General features: G+C 64.3%; 1 protein-coding gene across 2 annotated transcripts; it reads left to right on the top strand.

The window, feature by feature from the left end:
• Nucleotides 1-4,111: 4,111 nt before the first annotated feature.
• Nucleotides 4,112-19,473, top strand: RAPGEF3 (Rap guanine nucleotide exchange factor 3). Of its 2 annotated transcripts, none has more exons than XR_012657502.1 (27): nucleotides 4,112-4,552; nucleotides 9,690-9,743; nucleotides 10,084-10,190; nucleotides 10,363-10,484; nucleotides 10,643-10,817; nucleotides 11,073-11,157; nucleotides 11,380-11,440; nucleotides 11,694-11,770; nucleotides 11,879-12,025; nucleotides 12,196-12,305; nucleotides 12,557-12,645; nucleotides 13,274-13,352; nucleotides 13,615-13,765; nucleotides 13,861-13,943; nucleotides 14,342-14,381; nucleotides 14,516-14,597; nucleotides 14,673-14,819; nucleotides 14,961-15,058; nucleotides 15,232-15,357; nucleotides 15,443-15,624; nucleotides 15,709-15,799; nucleotides 16,214-16,264; nucleotides 16,452-16,539; nucleotides 16,682-16,746; nucleotides 16,952-17,062; nucleotides 17,154-17,225; nucleotides 19,106-19,473. XR_012657502.1 is itself a non-coding variant. In XM_075075634.1 (27 exons), the coding sequence occupies exons 1-27, from the start codon at nucleotides 4,265-4,267 to the stop codon at nucleotides 19,222-19,224; spliced, it is 2,844 nt and encodes a 947-aa protein (XP_074931735.1). In that variant the 5' UTR covers nucleotides 4,113-4,264; the 3' UTR covers nucleotides 19,225-19,473. The 2 variants fall into 2 exon arrangements, 1 of the variants encoding a protein (XP_074931735.1); XM_075075634.1 differs by having other exon boundaries at nucleotides 4,113-4,552; nucleotides 17,008-17,062.
• Nucleotides 19,474-22,207: the final 2,734 nt, after the last annotated feature.

Genomic DNA, 22,207 nt, shown 5'->3' with positions numbered 1-22,207 from the left:
ATGGGACGCTAACGCCCCATTTCCCGAGGGATTCGGACCTCCACCAGCACCCGCAGCACACAGCAGCCGTGGGGTCCGTGCGGAGGATTGCTGCCCCGGCTCCCCACGCACCATGCCACGGCGGGGCTGCCCTGTGCCGTTCCCTGCCAGCACAGCTGCACCAGCCATGACCTTGGAAAGTTTTCTAAACTCCGCCAGGGCTGGGAGCCGTTCCCAGGAATGCAGGGTGGGAGGAAGCGAGGAGATGGCAGCAAAGGGGCAGGGAGAGTGCTTTGGTGAGGGTGGCGGGGCATCCTTCACCGCTGGGTCTAACCTGGGATGGGATGGGGTGGTGGAAGCATTAGCCAAGATGTGGGGAGAGGGGGAGGAACCGCCCACGGTCCTTGGTGGGGCCCAGGCAGGTGTCACGTCCTTGGTGCGTTGTGCTGCATCCGCACACAGCCGCTTGGGTGGGGCTGCCCCGGGAAACGCTGCTCCGAGAGCCTCTGCCTTCCTCAGACCTCTTCTTCCTTCCCTTAATTGGCTCTAATTTGCATGGGGGACATGTCTGTGCAAGGCAGGATTCCCTCGCCCATGGCAGCAGAGACCCAGGGGCCTGTCAAAGGTGAGCGAATCCTTGATGTGCAAAGCTCGAGGCAGCCCAGAGCACTTTCCATCAGGCCGGGGAGCTTTCCAAAGGTTCCTCCCTGCAGCGGCCGGGCCAGCATCCTCCCTCGGCGCAGCGGCGGGGCCGTATCCTGGCCCGCTGCCCTGCGAGCGTTTCCATCGCAGCACCAGCTTTCGGGAATCGCTCCCGGGTGGGCTTTGCCAGCCAGCAACAGGCAGCTGAGCAGGAGGGAGGTTGCTTGAACCCTGAGCCGCCTTTGCCAGTACCAAATTCAGCTTCCACAACGCCCCATTTTGGGCTGCAGCAGGAGCGGGCTGCAGCCAAGGAGATTTCCTTTCTAATGGGCCGTAGGGGCTGGGAGGGGCTGGAAAACGCTGTGCTGGGAGCCCAGTCTCATTTAGTGCAGAGTTTGTGCGTGTTACACACCCGATGCCACCCAGAGCGGACGGACGCCTGGGAAGCAGCAGCTTCGGAGCCCTCCCAGGGCCCTCGGCCCGACGGAGGAGATGCAAGGGCGGGCAGGGCAGATGCACACGCAGGCAGCGGAGGTGCGCGCACAGCTCCGAGGGACAAGCTGGGACTCGAAGCGAGAAGCCCTGGCTCGCTGGGACAAGGCACCGGCGCAGCACTCGCAGCCGTGCTTTGGGGCAGACCCTGTGCCACCGTCCCTACGTCACCTCCCCTCTGCGGTCCGTGCCTGCAGCCTGGGGCTCAGCGCAGGGCTGAGGGGGGATCAGCTTTTGGCACGGGTGGTTTCCTGGGACAGGGGAATGCGTTTAATGTTATAAATACAGAAAAAACGCCGTGAGAAGGGCCAGGAGGAGCCTGCACCTCCCGGGCATGGTCTGCGCGTGCACCCCACTGTGCCATCTTCAAGACAGGGATGCAGAAGACGCATCTTTTACAGCACAATAATCAAACGTGTACTTTTGCACCCATTTCTACAGCGTCCCGAGTTCCCAGGCCATGCCGCCTCCATCCAACTCACCCACGACTGCTTTGTCCGTGGGGCCTCAGCTGGGAAACTGGACCTGTAGGACGGGGAAATGCTCCACCGTGCATTTAAAATGCCCCTTGCTGAAGTGTTTTCCAGGCAGCACCCAGCCTCATCCAGCCCCTGCATTGCTCCGTCTCTCCCTGCCCAGCTGGGACCCACTCAGACCAGTAGCCATACTGGGTTGCCAGCGAAACAGGCCGGGAGCCCTTTAGCGAGGCTCCTGGGAGGGATTTGCGCAGAGGACGGTTACGCAGCAGCCCCCCTGCTTTGGCTTGGAGATCCTGGACCAAATAGCCGCACACGAGAGCGGACTCCGGGCACGATGTAAGTGGTGACAGGTCCCAGCGCGAGCCTCTTCGGTGCCGTAATTGCGCGTGGGTGGTTGCTGTGATCCTTGCTTGCAGCAGAGCGCAGCGGCTGCAGCGGCGCCCGAAGCCTCAAGGTCTCCAGGAAAATGCCTTTTCTGCCTCCGAGCAGGCGCAGGCGAAGCAGACGGTGGGAGGAAGGATTGCTGTCCCCGTCCTGCACGGCTGCTCAAGGATTTGCCCAAGGCCACGCAAGGAGAGCCTGTCTCCCCAGGCCCACGTGGGGTGGCCCTGAGCAGTGACAGTCCTGGGGAGCCTGGCGTGGCCCCCTAAACCCCTGGGGTGCCTGATCAAAAGAGGAAGCAGGAGTGTGTCAAGGATGCGTATTCAAACTGCTTGTTTCCAGCTGACATTCCTCATCACTTTGCTGGCTGGGGCTTATTTAACTATATATATTTTCACATCTTTTTTTTTTTTAATAAAAAACCCCAGGGTTTATTTCAAAAGTAAAAGTTCCTTTTGGCAGAAACCCCTTTCTTTTTAGCCAAAAGCCCCAGCACAAGCACTCCCAGGACCGCTGGGCCATGGTCCAGGTCTGCTCCTCTGTCCTCCCCGGTCGGAGGCTCAGGGCCACCTCCCCAGTACAAATCACCTCCCACTTTCCAGCACCTCTGTGCCCTGTTCTCCCTGCACCAGACTGGGCCCTGCTGGAATGAGCAGGGCAGGGGGGTCCCTGTGGTTTCCCAGTCCCCAGGGTCTTAGCGGGGTGCGCAGGGGAAGGGTGGGGGCTCCTGAGACACCCCGGTCCCTGGGGTCTTGGCAGGGGCTCCCGAGAAACCCCAATCCCTGGGGCCTTGGTGAGGTGTGCAGGGGAAGGTGAGGGCTCCTGAGACACCCCAGTCCCCGGGGTCTTGGTGGGGGCTCCTGAGACACCCCAATCCCTGGGGCCTTGGTGGGGTGCGCAGGGGAATGGCAGGGGCTCCTGAGACACCCCAGTCCCCGGGGTCTTGGTGGGGGCTCCTGAGACACCCCGGTCCCTGGGGCCTTGGTGGGGTGCGCAGGGGAAGGGCAGGGGCTCCTGAGAAACCCCGGTCCCTGGGGTCTTGGTGGGGTGCGCAGGGGAAGGGCAGGGGCTCCTGAGACACCCCAATCCCTGGGGTCTTGGTGGGGTGCGCAGGGGAAGGGCAGGGGCTCCTGAGAAACCCCGATCCCTGGGGTCTTGGTGGGGTGCGCAGGGGAAGGGCAGGGGCTCCTGAGACACCCCGGTCCCTGGGGTCATGGCAGGGGCTCCTGAGACACCCCAATCCCTGGGGTCTTGGTGGGGTGCGCAGGGGAAGGGCAGGGGCTCCTGAGACACCCCAGTCCCCGGGGTCTTGGTGGGGGCTCCTGAGACACCCCGGTCCCTGGGGCCTTGGTGGGGTGCGCAGGGGAAGGGCAGGGGCTCCTGAGACACCCCGGTCCCTGGGGTCTTGGTGGGGTGCGCAGGGGAAGGGCAGGGGCTCCTGAGAAACCCCGGTCCCTGGGGTCTTGGTGGGGTGCGCAGGGGAAGGGCAGGGGCTCCTGAGAAACCCCGATCCCTGGGGTCTTGGTGGGGTGCGCAGGGGAAGGGCAGGGGCTCCTGAGACACCCCAATCCCTGGGGTCTTGGTGGGGTGCGCAGGGGAAGGGCAGGGGCTCCTGAGAAACCCTGATCCCTGGGGTCTTGGTGGGGTGCGCAGGGGAAGGGCAGGGGCTCCTGAGACACCCCGGTCCCTGGGGTCTTGGTGGGGGCTCCTGAGACACCCCGGTCCCTGGGGTCATGGTGGGGGCTCCTGAGACACCCCAATCCCTGGGGCCTTGGTGGGGTGCGCAGGGGAAGGGCAGGGGCTCCTGAGACACCCCGGTCCCTGGGGTCTTGGTGGGGTGCACAGGGGAAGGTGAGGGCTCCTGAGACACCCCGATCCCAGGGACTGGGGTCCCAGGGCGACGCACACGGCTCAGACTGGGTGGGGGGTCCCGTGGGTGGGGGTGCGGGCTGGGACCCCTCCCCGGGATGGCCAGAACGGGGGGGGGGGGGCGGGGAGGGGTCCCCAGGAGGAGGAGGGGTCCCGCTCCGGAGGGCGGGAGGGGGGGAAAGGGGTCGGTCCGCGGGACCCCGGGGAGGGGCTGCGGGCGGGGTGCGCCGTGCCCCGGCCCCGCTCCCGGTCCCAGCCCGCTCGGGGGCGGGGCGCGCCCAGCCCGGCGCGGCGGCGGCGGCGGCGGCGGCGGCGGCGCCGAGCCCGTCCCGTCCCGTCCGTCCCGTCCCGCCCCGAGCAGCCCCGCCGAGCCCCCGCAGCAGCCCCGGGGCTGCGGCCGCCATGGCTTCGCCCCGCCGCCAATGAAGGTGCGGGGGGCCGCGGCGGCGGGAGCGGCCGGGGAGGCGGCGCGGCGGGGCCCGGGAGCGCCGGTAGCCCGGAGCCGGCCGAGCACACGGCGAGCCGGGCTGGAGCCGGGCTCCGGTGCTGCTCGCCCCCCCTCACCGCCGCCGCCCCCCGGCGGGCCCGGGGCTGACGGTAACCGGCTCTCGGTGCTCCTCAAGAAGATGCACTTGTTCCGGAGCTCCAGCTACGAGATCCGGCTGGAGGGTGAGGGGGGCAGCCTGCCCCGCATCCAGGGCATCCGCTGGGTGAGTGCGGGCTGGGCGGGAGGGGGGCGGCCCTGCCGGGGGACCCCCGCCACCCCCGAGAGCCCGGGGAGACAGACCCCGAGCCGAGGAGCCCCCCGCGCTGCCGGCTTTCCCTGCCACCCCTCTCAGCATCCCTCCTTGCGCCGGGGGTCTCTGCTTGGGCAGCCGCAGGGGTCTGGGGGGACAGGGTTGGGTGAAGGCACTGCGAGAGCCAAGCTGGGGCCCCCCCCACCCCGGGCTTATCGCCACCTCCAGCCCTGCTTCCTGAGCAGGGCTTTGCAGGGCAGGACTGGCCCTTCCCTGCCTCCCCAGCTGGCCTGGCAGCGGGGATCCGAGACCCGCACCCTGCTCCCCCCCCTCGGGTTTGCTGGCTGCGAGGCCAGGCGTGCAGGGAGCGAGGCCAGGCGTGCAGGGAGCGTATTTCTGCAGCCACTTGCCCTAACCCCCTTCTCCAGGTGGAGCTGGCAGCCAGGCATGAAACGAGCCCGGTGCTATTGTGCTCCGGCGCCCGGCGCCCGGGCAGCGCACCCCAACCCCGAGCGTGTGAACAGGAAAGACCTTCCCTGCGGCCCTGCGACGCGCAGGGTTCAAAACGTTCCCTCCCCGCCGGGTCGGGTCAAGCCGTTTCTACAGAAGGCACTTGTTGCTCAGCAGCGGGACGATGCTCAGCGTCACGTCCTTCCTCCCCAGGTCCATGCTGTCCCCAGGCCAGGAGCTGCTGGGGGTCTCTTGGGGGTCCCCAGGGTGTGAAAAGCACCTGGTCCCCGCTCTCAGTCTCCTCTTTGTCCCCTTCGGGCTGGGAGATGACCCTGGAGCCTGTTCATCTGCCCCAGCTGAGCTTTGTGACCTTCCCCTTCCCACACTGCTTGACCTCAGACGTACGTTTTTAAGGAAAAAAGTGAAATTAGTTTAAGGGAACGACCCCCCTTTCATCATTTCTGTGCAGCATGCGAGCTCCTTCACAAATAAGAACACTTTCCTCTCTTTTTTCTCCTTCTTCCGGATTTTTTTCTCCACGGAACTTTTAGGAACTTAATTACGGGGAGGATTTTTGAGCGCCAAAAAGCCAGGGAGGTGGGGAAAGCGTCAGGCCGGAGCGGGACTGTGTGAAACTGCCAGACTAGGATAAATTTGATGAAAGCTGGCAGCGCAGTGGCACATGCGGTGTGGCAGGAGCATCCGCTCCCCAGGTGGCTCCGCTGTGCGTGGGGACACCCGCCAGCCATTCGAGGGGAGCGGATCTGATCTTTGCAGGGAAAGGGGGTGTTTTCCCCACTTTTTGAAGGTTTGTGGGTGCTCCCAGTGCACCCATTCCTTGGGGCAGGTGCCAGAGAGTCGCACAGCAGGGAACCGTCTGCTGTGCCTTGGAGCAGCAATAATGTCCCTCGTCCCCATCGCTGCATGCCTACGGCTCCTGGAATCTCCTCCACACGCGGTGGCTCTGTCTCATCCCTCCTGGGGACCTGTTTGCCTGATCCCGGTGCCGGCAAATCCCTTCCAGCTCTGCTCCTTGCCGCCAGGCTCCCGTTCCCTGGCATCAGCAGGACACCGCAGCCCAGCGTCCCCAAGCAGCTCTGTCCTTCATCCTTCCTGGAGTACCAGCGCCGTCGTGCCAGCTCTCACCGCATCCCTGGAGATGTCAGAGGGGACAGAGCGGGTCCCCCACGCCTCCCTCCCCGCTGATGCTCCCGAGGGGACAGCAAGCCCCTGGCTGGCTGCCGTGCTTTTGGAGGCTGCGGATGGGCGAGGACTTTCTCCGGAGCTGTAAAGCCTGAAATAACTCCTGTTGTTTTCCTTGGGATCCCAAACAAAAGCAGCGCGCGAGCGCGGAACGGTCGCTGCCGGCCTTGGCCGGCCGCCCGCTGCTACCGGATTTCTGGAGACAGGCAGGATCTCAGCGCCCGCGTGTCCCGTAAGCAGGAAGATGGAAAGAGGCAACTCCTTAGGAAGCTGTTTGGAGATGATGGCCGCGATGCTGTGACAATTAGGCAGGGGGTGAGGGTGGGGAGGGAGTCCTGTGGGTCCAGACCCGGGAGCTGCAGAGCAAGGATGCTTCAGGAAGGGGGTTTTGGGGGCAGCCATGAGATTTTGCATGTGGTTCAGAGCTGGTCTGGCAATGAGAAAACCCCAGGAGGGAGAAATCGCTCCGAGCGCTCATCCTTGGGCAGGGTTTTTTTTAGTCTCCTTGGGTGTCCTTGTGAGCACAGCTTGCAGCAGGACCGTGGCGCGTCCTGGCTCTCTGCCTCAAGGACAGGCCTCGCTTACAGGGTGACCGCAGAGGCTGTTTGGGGACCGGAGCAGCTTTCGCTTGCGCCCGAGGGGGTGACATCGACCTCCGGGTCCCGCGGGAGGTAGCTCCACACTCCGGCTGCAGCCCGGCTCCTATTTGCAAACATTTGCTCTGCAATTGCCGGCGTGTTTCCTGTTCCATGGGGCGGTCACGAGGCTCAGGAAAGTTTGCAGAATGAGTAAGTCACGATGTCCCAGCCTCAGTGGCAGCGTGGCCAGGTCGGGAGCGTCCCCAGGGACCTGCTGCGTTCGCGGAGCTGCTTGTTTTCCATCCACTCCCCGAATCTCTCGTAAGCTGGTTGCAAAGTGCTGGGGGCAGCTTGGTCGCTCGAGTTGCCCGGGCTGTCCCAGAGGAGGATGGGGAAGCCCTGGGGGTGTGCAAAGGGCTGGAGGAGATGAGGGAGCAGCCTGAAACGGGCAGGGTGTGAGCAGGCAGGGTTTGGGAGAGGCAAGCAGGCAGCACAGGGCAGAGCACCCATCCGAGCACCCAGCAGTGGGTGTCTGCCTCCATCACCCTGCTGCCTGGGCCAGGAGGTGCCAGGGCTCTTTGGTTTTCACTCAGCTCCTGGTAGGTGGTTTTGTCCTTGAATTCATTTGCAAAGAAGGTTTCTGCAGCTAAATACTCCTGCCCTTGGCTTCCTTAATTGAGGCTTTCATCTGGCCATCCGTCTTGCTGGGGTTGCTCGGACTTTCCCAACCAGCCCAGAACCAGCAGATCGAGGAGGATCTGGCCCAGATGACGCCGTGTTTTGAGTGCCCACCACCTCCACAGCAGCCCGGAGCGCTGCAGACACCTTACCAGCCAGAAACAAACAGGGGGGACCACAAAACCTTCCCCTCGAGGTGAAGACACCCCAAGGAAGGATGGCCCTCACCCTGTCTCGGTGTTAATGCTCGAAGTGCATTAACTGCCTCGGCCAGGGCAGCGCATGGAGAACAGGTCTGACGGGTGCTCTTGGCTTCCCCCAGCCCGTGGTTTAGGCAGCACACGCGGTCGGGTGGAAAGGTTGTTTATTCAGGGCCAGTCTTGGCCGTGAGGGAGCCCTTGTCCCTCTGGGAAGCACCTGGATGGGAGCGTGGCCGCCCTTGCACTGGGATTAGGGCTGCAGCTGGGGTGGGAAACGGCTCATCCCTTCGTTGCTCTGCTTTTACCTGGAGCATCCCCTTCCCGAGGGGAAAAAACTGGGAGAAGAATAAGCATAAGGAATTAAAAAAGCACCTGCTCATGGGGGATATCCAGAGGGACGAGTGGTTGTGGAGAATCTGAAGACTCAAGCGTGGCCTGGCAGGGACTGGCATCGCTCCCGGCGGAGCCGAGCCCGACCCTGGGCTGCGCCGTGGCAGTCGGCAGCTGGTCCATCCCGGGGACACCGGAGACGGTCCCCAGCTACTCCCGACGGTGCGATGAGAGGTCGCTCCAGGAGGGACTCCCCAGCCATTTTAGGATCCCTGACCTATTTTAGGACCAGTAAATGGCATAGAGGAACCGGTTTAGAAAACAGCCTTGGATCAACCCATCACGTGCGGACTTAAGTTAAATAAAGCAAAAGCCTCGGTGGGTGACGGGGCTTTTCCATCCCCAAGAGACGCGTTTTTTCTCCTTTAGGCTAAGGCAGCACTGAATTTCTGGCGAACCAGGTGCGCTGTGGATCAGCAAGGGTTCCTTTTTTGCTCTCTTCCCACTGACACCCATCCCACTAGTTGCATTTCTTTACCGCTGTCGAGGCCTGAGTTCGTGTTTTCGGTCACTGCCATGGGCTCCTGCTTGAGCTCAGATCCTCTGACCACGAGCAAGGGAAAATTTGGCTCGTTTTCTTCTAATATGCCTTATTTTAGGCATGTCTACATTGAATTTTACCCGCTGTGCTGTTTCCCCATGCCCAGCGCATGCTCGGTGACTTTCTGCCTCGCTGGTCCATCATTTCCAGGATCTCCCTTAAAATCCTTTGGAAAAACAACTTCATATTTGCCACCTGCTTGGCGCCAAGGGAAGCGCGAGGTTACACATCACCCTGACCAGTTCGGCTCTTGCGCTGCCGTGCCCCTCTGGGAGCCGGGGCCCTCGCGTCCCGGTGGTTTGTTGCACCTGACTTTTCAGGATTTCTTGCATGAGTTTTTCTGGCCGTGCTGTGATTTGAGACCCGTCCCCCAACACGTTGCCGGCAGGGAAGGGTTGGAGCACACGTTTCTCATGGGTCTCCGCTACCGTCGACCTCCATGAGAGCTCTTGCTCCCCATATCTGCCGTGGGACAGGCTAGCCACGAGCCCAGTCCTTGATGTCCTCTGCAAGCTGATCCTCCAGCTCTCCAAGGCTTCCTTGGGCTGTTCCCCGTAACCCGCCAGAGTTTGGCACCTTTTCCATCCTCTTTGTTTGGAACCTGGCTTCAAAGCCGGAGGAAAACCCCCAGGCTTTGGACACCTCTCCCTCCCCTGGGGCTGCGCCAGCTTCCCCAGGTCTTTCTGAAGTCCTTCTCCCCCAGTGGCAAGCTCTGTGTCTCAAATACAATGTCTTTGATCCCTGTTTGCAAGGATTTTACTTTTAACTTCCTTCTTTTATCCCTCATTGAATGCACTTCCCTTTCTGAAGTTAAACATAACCACGGGGGGCTTTCTGGGGGTTAGATCCCCAGTACACAGGTCTGTTTTCAGCAAGGATGGGGCAGAGTAAAGGCTTTGCCTTGGTTTTAGATCAATTCTGGTGAGCACGCAGGGATGCTTGCCTCCTTGCCTGGTGCAGAGCAGATGAGGCTGAACTGTGCCTTGGGGGAGGTGGGACCCCCCCTGGGGTGAGGGGGGGGCATGGCAGAGCCCCCCAAGGCCACAACTTCCTTCTTTTTGGTTTTCCAGACCCCACTTTTGGACACTGAATCCACCCTGGACTACAGCCACAGCCTTACCCAGGTGGGTGGGCTGGGAAAATCCATAAGGACTTGAGTTTGGGGAGGTGGGAGATGGAGAAATGTGTGTTGAAGGCTGTGAGGGGTGGGAGGCTGGATCACCCCCATATCATGGGGTCCTCAGCTCGTCTCTGGGGTGCTCGTTCCCTTGGGTTCATCTGCTCCTGGGGGCAGGTGATGGAGACCCCGGGTGCTGGGGCGGGCGTGCAGGTGTATCACACCTTGGGCAGGATGTTGGGGGCACGGCTGACCGCGTGAGGTGCCAGCGCAGTCAGGGTCCGTGCCTCACTGCCCGTGCCCTCCCCACTTCCCCTGCCAGCTGTAAAATCCCCGTCCACCCCCAGGCATCGTCGGAGAAGATCTGGCGAGCCGGGAAGCTCCTCTTCACCCACCTCACCAGCACCCGTCCTGGCCTCATCCGGGACCACAAGCACCACCTGCGGCACCACAGGTGGGACAGCAGCACCCCTGCCACGCCGGGGGGCACCGCGGGCTGCCGAGGACCCCGGCAGTGCTCCGAGGAGGGCAGGACTTGTGCTGCCCACCCCGGGCAAGGGCTCACCTGGGGTTCCGGGCGCCGCAGCCCCGTTTCTGGGTGGTTCTCACGCCCTCTCCCCTTGCAGGCAGTGCTGCTCCGGGAAGGAGCTGGTGGACTGGCTGCTGAGCGCTGGGCTCGCCGTCCAGACACGCAGCCAGGCTGTCGGCATCTGCCAGGTGCTGGTGGATGGAGGCGTCCTGACGCACGGTGAGGGCGGGCGGTGGCAGCCCCCCGCGTGGCGGCGGGGTCTCGCAGGGCGAGACAGGGTGCGCTGGGGGCTGCTGGGGTCTCCCGTGGGTGCAGGTGGCACCCCGTGTGTCTCCCACGGGTGCACGGCCGAGCTCATGCGTGCTCTCCCCCCGCAGTGAAGCAGGAATGGCATTTCCAGGACAAGGACACCCAGTTTTATCGCTTTGCTGAGCTGGAGCTGAGCCCCGAGCCCAGTGCCGGGCTCCGGGATGCGGAGGAGCTGCTGGAGGCACTGGCCTTCCTGGCCCAGCTGGGTCCCGATGCGCTGCTCACCATGGCCCTGCGCAAGCCGTGAGTGGCTGGGTGCTCCCCAGGGGCCAGGGGGGACACGGGGCTCATTTCGACCCTGCTCCAGGGGAGTCTGGAGTACCAAAGGGGCTGCTGAGGATGGGGAGACCTGATCCGAGCATCTATTCCACGGCTGTCAGACCAGGGAGAGAAAGACTGCCTGGCCAGGGGGTTGTGGCTGGAGAGGGGTGTCTGTACCCCAGGATGTGGCAGGGAGAGGGGCCACAGACGGCCGCTCACCCCCCTCTCCCCTCCCAGGCCTGCCCAGCGCACGGAGGATGAGCTGGAGCTCATATTTGAGGAGCTCCTGCACATCAAAGCTGTGGCTCATCTCTCCAACTCGGTGAGTGTGCCTGCGCCCTGCTTCCCCCACGCCACGTGTGTCCCCCCCAAAACTGCTCCTGGTCCCCAAATCCTCCTGCATCCCATCGCTTCCCGGCTGGGCATCCTCTTCGGGTCTTCTCAGAGCATCCCTGGGCTTCCTTCCCACCCCATCCCACGTGTGTCCCCTCCTCGCTCAGCTCCGGGCTGGGCTCACCCTAAGGGCCGGTGCCTCTTGCCGCAGGTGAAGCGGGAGCTGGCGTCCGTGCTGATGTTCGAGTCACACCAGCGAGCAGGCACCGTGCGTGAGTATCGTGTGCCCCAGGAGCCACGCGGGGCTGGCCAGTCCCCCGGGAAAGGGTCCCCAGCCCAGGGAGGACGGCTGGAGCCGTTGTCCTCAGTGTGGATGCTCCTGCTGCGTCTCCGTGGAGCAGGGATGGAGGGGACCAGGCACTCGCTGCGTTCGCCTGGGCTGAGGGCTCGGGGTGAGGGGACAGATGAGGGGTGCTTGGGGGGCTCCCCCTCTTCGACCGCTGGATGCTGCCGTTTTCCCTGCAGTGTTCAGCCAAGGAGATAAAGGCACGTCGTGGTACATCATCTGGAAGGGCTCGGTGAACGTGGTCACCCACGGCAAGGTAGGTGTGTCCCTGCGGCAGCGGGTCTCTCCAGACACCCCACATCGCTGGCTGCCAGCGGGGACAAGGGTTCCCACCCCATCCCTCGCCCTCTGCGCCCCCACCCAGGGCTTGGTGGCCACCCTGCACGAGGGGGACGACTTCGGGCAGCTGGCGCTGGTGAACGACGCGCCCCGTGCCGCCACCATCATCCTGCGGGAGGACAACTGCCACTTCCTCCGTGTGGACAAGCAGGACTTCAACCACATCCTCAAGGTGGGCAGGGGGCCCACGGGGCGCTGGGTCTGAGCCGGGGCGCACCATCCACCCTCCGTGGTGTTTGCAGGGGAGGGGGCCCCTCTGCGTACCGATATGGGGTTTTGGGGTGCAACCAGCCAGCCAGGCGTAGCCTGACGGGGCCGAGCTGGGCTGGTTCCTCGCCCTAGGACGTGGAGGCCAACACCATGCGCCTGAAGGAGCACGGGAAGGTGGTGCTGGTCCTGCAGAAGAACCTGCAGGGTGGCAGCAACCAGCCAGCTGCGGCACGGAGCAGCAGGTGAGAGCAGACTGTCCTTGTCCCTCCTTGCAGCCATGCCAGCTGATGCTGCCTCTCCCTCTTCCTCCTCTGCCGCTCTGCGGCTGCCCTCGGGGGAGTTTGCTGGGAGGACCATGTCCCCAGAGAGGGAACAGGGATGCCAGGCCATGCTGGCCAGCTGTGTCGAGCAGCCCGCTGGCCCGGCGTGGTGGCCCTGCCCACAGCGGGGGTGCTGCATCCCTCCCTGATGTGCCTGGTGCTCTGCCCACCAGGTACTCGGTGATGGCCGGGACGCCGGAGAAGATCCTCGAGCATCTGCTGGAGTTCATGAGGCTCGATGCCACGCTCTACGACCCCGTGGGTAGGTGGGGGGGGGGTCACCCCCTTGGTATGGGGACCACATCCCAGAGCCACCCTGAGATGGGCAGGGGGCTGGGGGCAGGGTGGCTGGCAGGAGGACCCAGCACCAAGCAGGCTGCCTTCTTCCCAGTGTTCAACCCCAAAAGCTGCTCCTCTTGCCCTAAAATCCCCCATGGAGGGCAGGAGAGGGAGGCAGCTCCAGGGCCCAGAACATCTCTCACTGCTGTCCCACATTCCTCCAACTCCCTCTGCCTTCGGAGAGGAGCAAAGCTGGGTGAGAGGGGAACCAGGAGGTGTCCCCAGTGGGTAAAAAATCAGAGCTGCTGAGCTGGTGTCGTCAGCGGCTGCCTTGGAAGTATCTCTCCGCCGATCGCTGTACTTCTAGCAAAACCCTTTAATTTTCTTTCATCCCCCAAAGCCCGCGACCCTGCCAGCCCTTTCTGTGGTGTTTAGAAGCAAAAAGCGACCCACAATGAGCACAGTCGCCATGGGGGTAGACCACAGGCCAACCCCACGCAGGGCACGGGTGACCCTTTCCCGGAGCGGCTGTACCGCCTGGCTGTGATCACCGTGTCCCCAACCCGCCGGACGTGGCGAAGGGTGAATGATGGTGGCCTGGTCTCTTCCAGATACCCTGCTGGGGGATTTCCTGCTGACCTACACCGTGTTCATGCCGACCTCGCAGCTCTGCAGAGCCCTGCTGCACCAATATCCTTCTGCGGCTGGAGCTGGGGGGGAGCGGTCTCCGTCCTGCACCACCCACCCCCCTGCCCGGGACCAGCGCGCTCGGCTTGGTCCCTGTCACCCCGGTGGGACCTCAGGGGTTGGCCAGGGGAGCCCCGAATCCCTCAGGCTCCGGGGCACGGGGCACATCCCCATCTCCCATCCTGTCCTGGGTGCCCACGTATGGGGGTCCCTGCCCACTCCCCAGCCCCGCATCGCCCGTGCTGGTGCCCTTGACTGGTCCCAGTTTCCGCGCGGAGCTGCTGGAGGGCTCGGAGCAGGAGAAGGCCACCTACTCCCTGCACAAGCGCCGCAAGATCCTGCGGCTGGTGAGCCAGTGGGTGCTGCTCTACGGGCGGCTGCTGCAGGGCGACCGCAGCACCACGGCGCTGCTGCAGGTACTGGCAGCGGGGCGAGGGGTGGGGGGGGATGTCCCCAGGGGGGTCTGGCCATGGGCATCCCGTGCTGACCACCGGGGACCTTCCTCCTGCAGAACCTCGCGGACCTGGCGAGCCAAGACCCCCGCCTGGGCGGGCTGGTCCAGGAGCAAGCACAGGACCGCCGGTGGCCCCGAGCGTGAGTCCCCCGGGGAAGGAGGGGTGTCCTCATCTGAAAGAGAGCCTGCCTCCGTACCCCCCGTGCCACTGCTGGCGCCCACGTCCCCAAATCGTGCCCCCCTCATGTGCATGGGGGGTTGCACTTCTCGTGGGGCTGAGCTTTCGGCCAGCGAAGCAGTGATTGCCAAGGCTGGGGGGATGCCAGCAGCCCTCAGGCCACCTCCTCCCCAGCGCGGGGGTTTCCCAGCTGCCGCGCGGGTGTCAAACACTGCTGAGACTCCCCGGTGCCCTGTGGGGCAGGGATGCTCGGGGGACTTGGTGGTGGCCTGGGTCCTGGGGGCTGCAGGACCCGGTTCTGCCTCCAGCGCGAGGGGTGGGCTGTGGGGCTCTAACAGCACCTTCATCCTCTCTCTGCAGGCTGGAGAATGGAGATGGCAGTGTTTCTCCCCAGCCCAAGGTAGGGGCAGCTCTGGGGGTGTACCAGGGCAGGGAGGGGGGAGAGCTGGGTCACCCCTGCCCTCTGGGGGCCCTCAGCAGGAGGGATGGCCACTGGGGAGGCATCCTCCCCGCTCTCTCCCACCTTGGCCGCAGGCTCGGAGCTCGGTGAACTGGCTCTCAAGCCAGGAGGAGGCGATTTTGAACAGCGGCTGTGCCTTAAGAGCCCAGGACAAAGGTACGGCCTCGCACGGCGGGGACTGTCTCCTGCCCAGCGCCTGGGACACTAAAGCCCTTTCACGCCCCCCCATAGTGCCCTACGAGATCTACAGACCGGACCACTCGTGCCTGATCACGGTGCTGCCCGTCAACGCCTCGGTGCGGGACATCCTGCGGTCCCTCGCCCCCCGGCTCGGCCGGGATGGGGAGCACATCCTGGTGAAGGTGAATTCGGCCGGAGGTGAGCGGGCTCACCCGGGGATACCACGTCCTCGGCGTCTCTCCCGTGGGCTGCCACCGTGCCAGGGTGGCAAGTGCCCCGTGGCCAGCCAGGATCTGGCCCCCTTCTCCGTCCCGGCACCGACCGCCCTCTCTCCCGCAGATAAAGTGGGGCTGCAGCTGGATGCCGTGGGGGTGTTCACGGCGCTGGGGCTCAATGAGAGGCTCTTTGCTGTGAGCGTGGAGGAGCTGGGCACCCTGGTGAGCGTGGGGCAGGGGGGTCTCCGGGTGGCCCCCCAAGAAGGGTTTGGGGCTGTGGCCTCCATAGCAGCTCAGGGCTGGGGGTGTCCGTGCCAGGGAAGGGGCTGGTGTTGCTTTCCCTGCTGTGGTGGCTAATGGTAGGAGGGGTCAGGCATCCTCTGTCCTGTGCACAGACCCCCCACCCTGAGCAGCTGGGCCCCCACGTCAGCTCCTCGGAGACCCTGGACCTCATCAGCTCCAAGGACCTGGCCAGCTACCTCACCGACTACGACTGGAACCTCTTCAAGAGCATCCACCAGGTAAGGCCAGCCCCCAGACTGGGGCAGGAGGTGCCTCCGGGGTGGCTCTTGGGACACCCCTCAGCCACTGCGTTGGGCTTTGCAGGTGGAAATGATCCACTACATCGTCGGGCCGCAGAAGTTTCACGACGTGACCACGGCCAACCTAGAGCGGGTCATGCGGCGCTTCAACGAGCTGCAGTACTGGGTGGCCACGGAGCTCTGCCTCTGCCCTGAGGTGGGCAGGCGAGCCCAGCTCCTCCGCAAGTTCATCAAGCTGGCCGCGCAGTGAGTGCCTCGCCGCCCACGTCCCAGTCCTGCAAAGACGGAGCCGGTGGTGGCCTCCTCGCCTGACTCTGTCCTCGCCTGCAGCCTCAAGGAGCAGAAGAACCTGAATTCCTTCTTCGCGGTGATGTTTGGTGTGAGCAACACAGCCGTCAGCCGCCTGGCCAAGACCTGGGAGGTAACCGCCTTCGGGCTGCTGCCAGCCCCGTGAGGTCCCCCGAGGTCTGCAGTGATGGGTCTGGGTCCCCGGGCTCGGGCAAGGGTGGGCCAGGCGCTGGGGTCCAGGTAGACCCTGCACCTATAAGGTCTGAGCAAGGGAGCTGCTAAGGGCAGGGAGCACGTTTCCCACCGGGGAGGGGGCCAGGATCAGCCCCTGGGTCTGGTTAGACCCAGCTGGGGGCCGAAAGCCCCCGTACTGGAGTGGCAACAGACTCCAAGCCTATTACTCATGACTACCCAGAGCAGGCGGTGCTGCAGAGCCCACCGAGGTGCAGTGGGGCAGGTGGAGAGCAGGAGGTGCCGGGGGAGCTGGGGGGGTCTCTGTGGGTGGGAGAGCCGGCGTGCCAGCAGCGGTGACCCTCTCTCTGCGCAGAGGCTGCCCCACAAGATCCGGAAGCTGCACTCGGCGCTGGAGCGGATGCTGGTGAGAGCAGCCCCTTCCCACCCCGCATCCCCCTTCCCGGCAGGGTTTGCCCCCGCTGCCCAGATGGTGCGAGGTCACAGTTGTGCCGTGGAGGTGCGGCCCCTGCTTTCTCCCCTGCCCCCGGGGCAGGCGGCAGCCAGGGCTGCGTCCCCTGCCGCCCTGCGCTGAGACCCCGCTCCACCCCCAGGACCCATCGTGGAACCACAGGGTCTATCGCCTGGCCGTCGCCAAGCTGAGCCCCCCCATCATCCCCTTCGTGCCCCTCCTCCTCAAAGGTGGGTACCTCGGCTTGCGACCTGCGGGGCCTTTGTTGGGGGTGCAGGTGGGAATGGGTTGGACCAGGGTGGCCGGGACCCCTTTGGACACATCCAGCCCTCCCCAGGGACCAGGACTCTGATCCCCAAATCCCCCCCACAGACATGACGTTCATCCACGAGGGCAATCGCACGCTGGCCGAAAACCTCATCAACTTTGAGAAGATGGTGAGTGGGGTGGGTTGGCTCCCCGTGGACCCCCACCTCGGGGGACCTGCTGTCCCCCCGTCCCCCTGAGATGCAGATAGCTCCAGCGCATCTCCGCGGCATTAGCACGGCCCCCGCGGCAGCCAGGACCCCTGGCCGGCCCCTCGCGGGGGGCACAGGGCAGCCACAGCCGCCGCTGAAGCCGCAGGGGACTGTGTTTTACCAGCCTGGGAGCAAAATGGGGCCAGGCGACAGCAAGTGACCTTTGTGCATTGCCCACAGCACATGATGGCAAAGACCGTGCGTGTCCTGCAGCGCTGCCGGAGCCACGCGCACGGTGAGTGCTCCTGGGTGGGGGCAACGATGGGGCCGGGCACCAGCGCTCCTCTGGGGAGGGGGCTGAGCTCCTGCTCTCTGTCCACACCCAGCTCCGCTCTCCCCGCTGCGAAATCGCTCCCCGCACCGGCCGGAGGACCCCAAGGCCGTCAGGATCTCCACGTGTATGTCTGGGGCTCACCCATCCGCCCCCCAACCCCCTGCGCTGGGAGACCCCCGCCCCTCAGGGCTAGGTGGGGCCGGCCTGGGGGAGCATGCACCCACCATCCCTGGGGAGAGGGGTCCCGTGGGGACATCCTGAGGGCATCAGCCTGGCTACAGTGGGTGAAAAGTGGTCTGGATGCTGTTGGTGCCTCGGGGTAGCCAGGGACGGAGGCTGAGCTCCCAGTCCTGAGAGGTGCAAGCCCGTGGGTCCCAAGCTGCTTAGCTGGAGGCACCAGTCAGCAACTCCTCGTGCTGAAGAGAGTCACGGAGTACTTCCAGCACGTCTGGAGCACTCTCCAGCTAACACAGCTGTTAGGCAGCAGGCTGGATCATCACTTTGCTCCATGGAGCAAGTCTGTCCCTGCTTGCTCCTGCTCCTTCAGCTCCAGCGGGTGCCTGGAGGTGATGGAGGGGATCCATGAGCTGATGGGGAGGTGATGGAGGGGTCTGTGAGGCGAGGGAGAGGCAGTGGAGGGGATCCGTGAGCTGAGGGAGAAGCAATGGAGGGGTCCATGAGCCGAGGGAGAGGCAATGGAGGGGTCCGTGAGCCGAGGGAGAGGCGATGGAGGGGTCCGTGAGCTGAGGGAGAGGCGATGGAGGGGTCCGTGAGCCGAGGGGAAGGCGATGGAGGGTCCGTGAGCTGAGGGAGAGGCGATGGAGGGGTCCGTGAGCTGAGGGAGAGGTGATGGAGGGGATCCGTGAGCTGAGGGAGAGGGGATGGAGGGGTCCGTGAGCCGAGGGGGAGGCGATGGAGGGGTCCGTGAGCCGAGGGGAAGGCGGTGGAGGGGTCCGTGAGCCGAGGGGAAGGCGATGGAGGGGTCCGTGAGCCGAGGGAGAGGTGATGGAGGGGTCCGTGAGCTGAGGGAGAGGGGATGGAGGGGTCCGTGAGCTGAGGGAGAGGCGGTGGAGGGGTCCGTGAGCCGAGGGGAAGGCGGTGGAGGGGTCCGTGAGCCGAGGGGAAGGCGATGGAGGGGTCCGTGAGCCGAGGGAGAGGTGATGGAGGGGTCCGTGAGCTGAGGGAGAGGGGATGGAGGGGTCCGTGAGCTGAGGGAGAGGTGATGGAGGGGATCCGTGAGCTGAGGGAGAGGGGATGGAGGGGTCCGTGAGCCGAGGGGGAGGCGATGGAGGGGTCCGTGAGCTGAGGGAGAGGCGGTGGAGGGGTCCGTGAGCCGAGGGGGAGGCGATGGAGGGGTCCGTGAGCCGAGGGGGAGGCGATGGAGGGGTCCATGAGCTGAGGGAGAGGCGATGGAGGGGTCCGTGAGCCGAGGGGGAGGCGATGGAGGGGTCTGTGAGCCGAGGGGGAGGCGATGGAGGGGTCCGTGAGCCGAGGGAGAGGCGATGGAGGGGTCCGTGAGCCGAGGGGGAGGCGATGGAGGGGTCCGTGAGCCAAGGGGGAGGCGATGGAGGGGTCCGTGAGCCGAGGGAGAGGCGATGGAGGGGTCCGTGAGCCGAGGGGGAGGCGATGGAGGGGTCCGTGAGCTGAGGGAGAGGCGATGGAGGGGTCCATGAGCTGAGGGAGAAGCAAAGGAGGGGGTCTGTGAGCTGAGGGAGAGGCGGTGGATGGGATTTCAACAACCTGAGGAAGAGGGGATAAGAGGGTTCCATGAGCCGAGCCAGAGGTGATAAAGAGGTTCGATGAGGTGATGGAGGGGATCCATGACCCAAGCCAGCAGCAGTGGAAGTGGATCAGTGAGTCAGGCAAGAGGCAGTGAAGGGGGATCCCTGAGATGAGCCAGCAGTGATGGAGCGGGTTGACAAGCTGAGCCAGAGGCGATGGAGGGGGATCAGCGAGGTCAGCCGGAGGCAGGAGCCCAGTCCTGATCTCAGCTCTCCCCGGCAGGCTCGGAGCAGTCCCTGAGTGTGCGGAGCCCCGTCTCCACCTGGGCGTACCTGCAGCACCTGAAAGCCATCGACAGCCAGAAGGAGCTGCTGCGGCTCTCCCACGACCTGGAGTCCTGATGGGGCCGGAGGGCCGGAGGGGGCCCGGAGCAGGGATGCCGCAGCCTGTCTGCCGGCGGCGGGGGCAGCCCCGCGGCGCTGCTCCCGGTAGCACCGGGTACGGGGCTGCGCTGGAGCGGCTGTGCTCGGCTGTGCCGCCGGCTGCGGGCGCCAGGTCCGGCACCGCGAGGCAGCCGGAGCCCATGTGGGCTGCGGGCAGGTGACGGCCACGGACAGCGGAGTGAGCAATAGAGGTATTTTTGTATGCAAGGCTGCACTCCCCTTTCTTCTAAGTGCAGCAGCCTGGATTCACTCCCTGCACCGGCCAGGGGGGAGGAAGGAGCCCTGGCTGCCTCCTGACGCAGCCTGCCCTGGAGGTGCTGGGCTGGAAGATGCCCCTTCCCCCTGGAGGGTCTCAAGCCAGAGCATCCCTATGAGCAGGGAACACCGCGTCTGTCTCCATCAGGGTGCAGACACCCAGGCTGAGCTCAGGGTCTGGCTTGTGCTGCCCCACGGATCCTGGGGGCAGCCCCAGGGGGGACCTGCCCTTCCCTCTGTCCTCTCCGTCCCGTGGGAGGTGCTGGCTGTGTCCCCTGTCCCAGCCTCTGGGAGCCGCATGACTCCAGCAGCCACGGGGAAAGTATCTTGGTCCCCCTTGGACTGTGTGGGCTTAAACCAGCCCGTGCTGCCGAACCTTGGGCTAATCGCAGCCTTCTCCGTGCCTCAGTTTCCCCACATGGATGGGGGCGGGGGTAGGCACGTACAGCCGTGGCACAGGGGCAGAGGAGCGTTCGTCGTGGAAGGAAGCTGTGGTGGCCTCGTGATGGAGGCGGTGATCTGCTCTGGCCATTCCCAGTCCATGACCAGTTGCTGCTGGGCCGCGAGCAGGGGTCTGGGCGAGATGTCTTTGAAGGAGGCAGAGCTGACAGACCCCGGGGTGGGGACCCCCATCGCTCCCCCCAGAGCATCTCTGTGTGCGCACGGAGCAGTTTTAGCAACGACCTTCCTAACGCTCTGAGCAGGCCTGGACGAAGCCACGGGGTTCAGGGGAGGTCGCAGACCCTAAAAAGCTCCCACGTTCGCAGGGTACCAGCGCGGGGGGAGGCTCGCAGCCCCTGGCAGGTCTGTGCCCCAGCCAGGACACCGCGGAGCCACAGTGCAGAGCCCCCAGCCAAAGCCCCCCCAGCCTTGCCCCAGTTACGGCTGGGCTACAAGGGCCCAGAGTACTGCTGTATTAATTGCTCTTTTCAATCTCGCCATGCAGATGAATGGGTTGCTTAAAATAAAAGTCCCCATCACACCTCATGTTTCAAGCGATGCAGCCAGCTATGAGACAGAGCACGGGTTCCTTGCAGCTCCCAGCACCACATCCATCCCAGGACCCCCGGGTCCGCCTCCCACCCAGTGCAAAGCTTGGCTTTGTGGTTCCCTGCAAGGCAGGGAGCGGCCGTGCTCGATGGGGAGCAGGTTTTGACACCTGGCACCTCCCAGGTTTCTGACTCCAGCCCCGTGCATGGTCCCAGCAGCGTGCGTGCCCAGGCACGCCAGGGCAAAGCAGAGAGGCGATGGCGATTCCTTGGCATCTGGCACCAAACCGAGCAGCCCAGACCTCCTCCCGCAGCCGCCTTTCCCAGGGTGTTGCCCTAAAGGACCAAAGGAGCCTTGACATGGAAGAAGGAAGGGTTAAACCAGCATTGCATGTTTTCCAGATGTTTCTGGGCCTGCAGATTACCTTCAGCTGCAGGTTGGCTGGCCGGGTCAGTGGATGTGTCTCAGGGCTTTCCCTTCCTTGGCTGCAGGCGGGATGCTGGCCCGGTCGGCTGGCTTGGCTGGGGAAATTTCCGCTGGAGAAATTTCCACTGGAGTGGAAAAGTTGGCCCTTGTCTATTTTCCCCGGTGCAGGCTGTGAAGAGCATCCCGTTGGGGAGCTCACCACAGCCCGTGCACCTCCCCAACCCCTATCCTCCACCAGCTGTGTTTTCCCTAAGAGCACGAGCGTGAAGGTCCAGCCCCACCAGCCGTTCCCATGAGGTGCAGAAGCCCCAAGATGTCCCGAGGATGAGGGAAATCCTGGAGAAATATTCTGGAAAAGGGCAGTGAGTCCAGGGGGAAGCGGAGGGGAGGATGGCAGGAGGGGATGGGGATGAAGCTTGGTGTCAGGTCGTCCTGCTTGTAGAAAACACTGGACCATGCAAAAACAAGAGGCTGGGTGCCTGCCTCCTCGAGCAAGACCATGGGTAAAGCCGGGATCTCTAATGCAAGAGTGATGGAGAGCCAGCCTAAGGGTGCTTGACTCACCACCCTCCTGCAACACCCCTCGTGGGCGAGCACCCTGAACCGTGTCACAGGGTTTGGTGACAGCCTTCTGTCACCAGTGACTGAGAGGGAACGCTGGCCCCGCACACACCTACCTGCTCTTGTCCCGGGACCTGCAAACCATCAGACTGGGCAAGGAGGGGCAGGTTGTCCCCAGGAGCTTGGAGGGCTTCGGTGCCTGGGGGTCCAGCACTGCTGGAAAGTAGAGATGGGAACAAGATGTGCTGGACCACGGGGGTGCGTGAGGATGGCAGGTGGGGAGTGCCCACACCCGGCCACCAGCTTCTGGAAGGTGTGGTTGAGAAACAGGGAGAAACACGCTGTGCCACATCCTTGCTGGTGGAGCTGACGCTCCCAGTGAAGCCCAAGACAAAAGGCATCATCCTCCATGGTGAGGCTGGGAAAGCAACCTTCTGCAAGAAGAGGTGGGCTCCACCTCCATCCTCCTCCGTGGTGGGCATCCAGCTCCCTCTCTGAGCGCGGCAGGACGCGCTCCAGCTCCCGGCGCTGCTGCTCCTGCTCTTCCCGGCTATCTCAGAGGGGCAAGAAGGGTGCAGCCACCCATCCAACACCCAGCCCCGCTGACGTGAGCTCCTCACCCCCAGCAGGGCTTGAGGCACAGCCTGGAGCTGGGGAAAGATTGGCTTGTGCATGAGCCAGTTGATGGACTCGAATTGCAGCCTCAGCA

This window comes from Phalacrocorax aristotelis, chromosome 26, assembly GCF_949628215.1.
Source record: "Phalacrocorax aristotelis chromosome 26, bGulAri2.1, whole genome shotgun sequence".
Classification (NCBI taxonomy): domain Eukaryota; kingdom Metazoa; phylum Chordata; class Aves; order Suliformes; family Phalacrocoracidae; genus Phalacrocorax; species Phalacrocorax aristotelis.
Note: the sequence above shows the minus strand (reverse complement) of the source record. Positions and strands in the feature narration are given on the sequence as shown.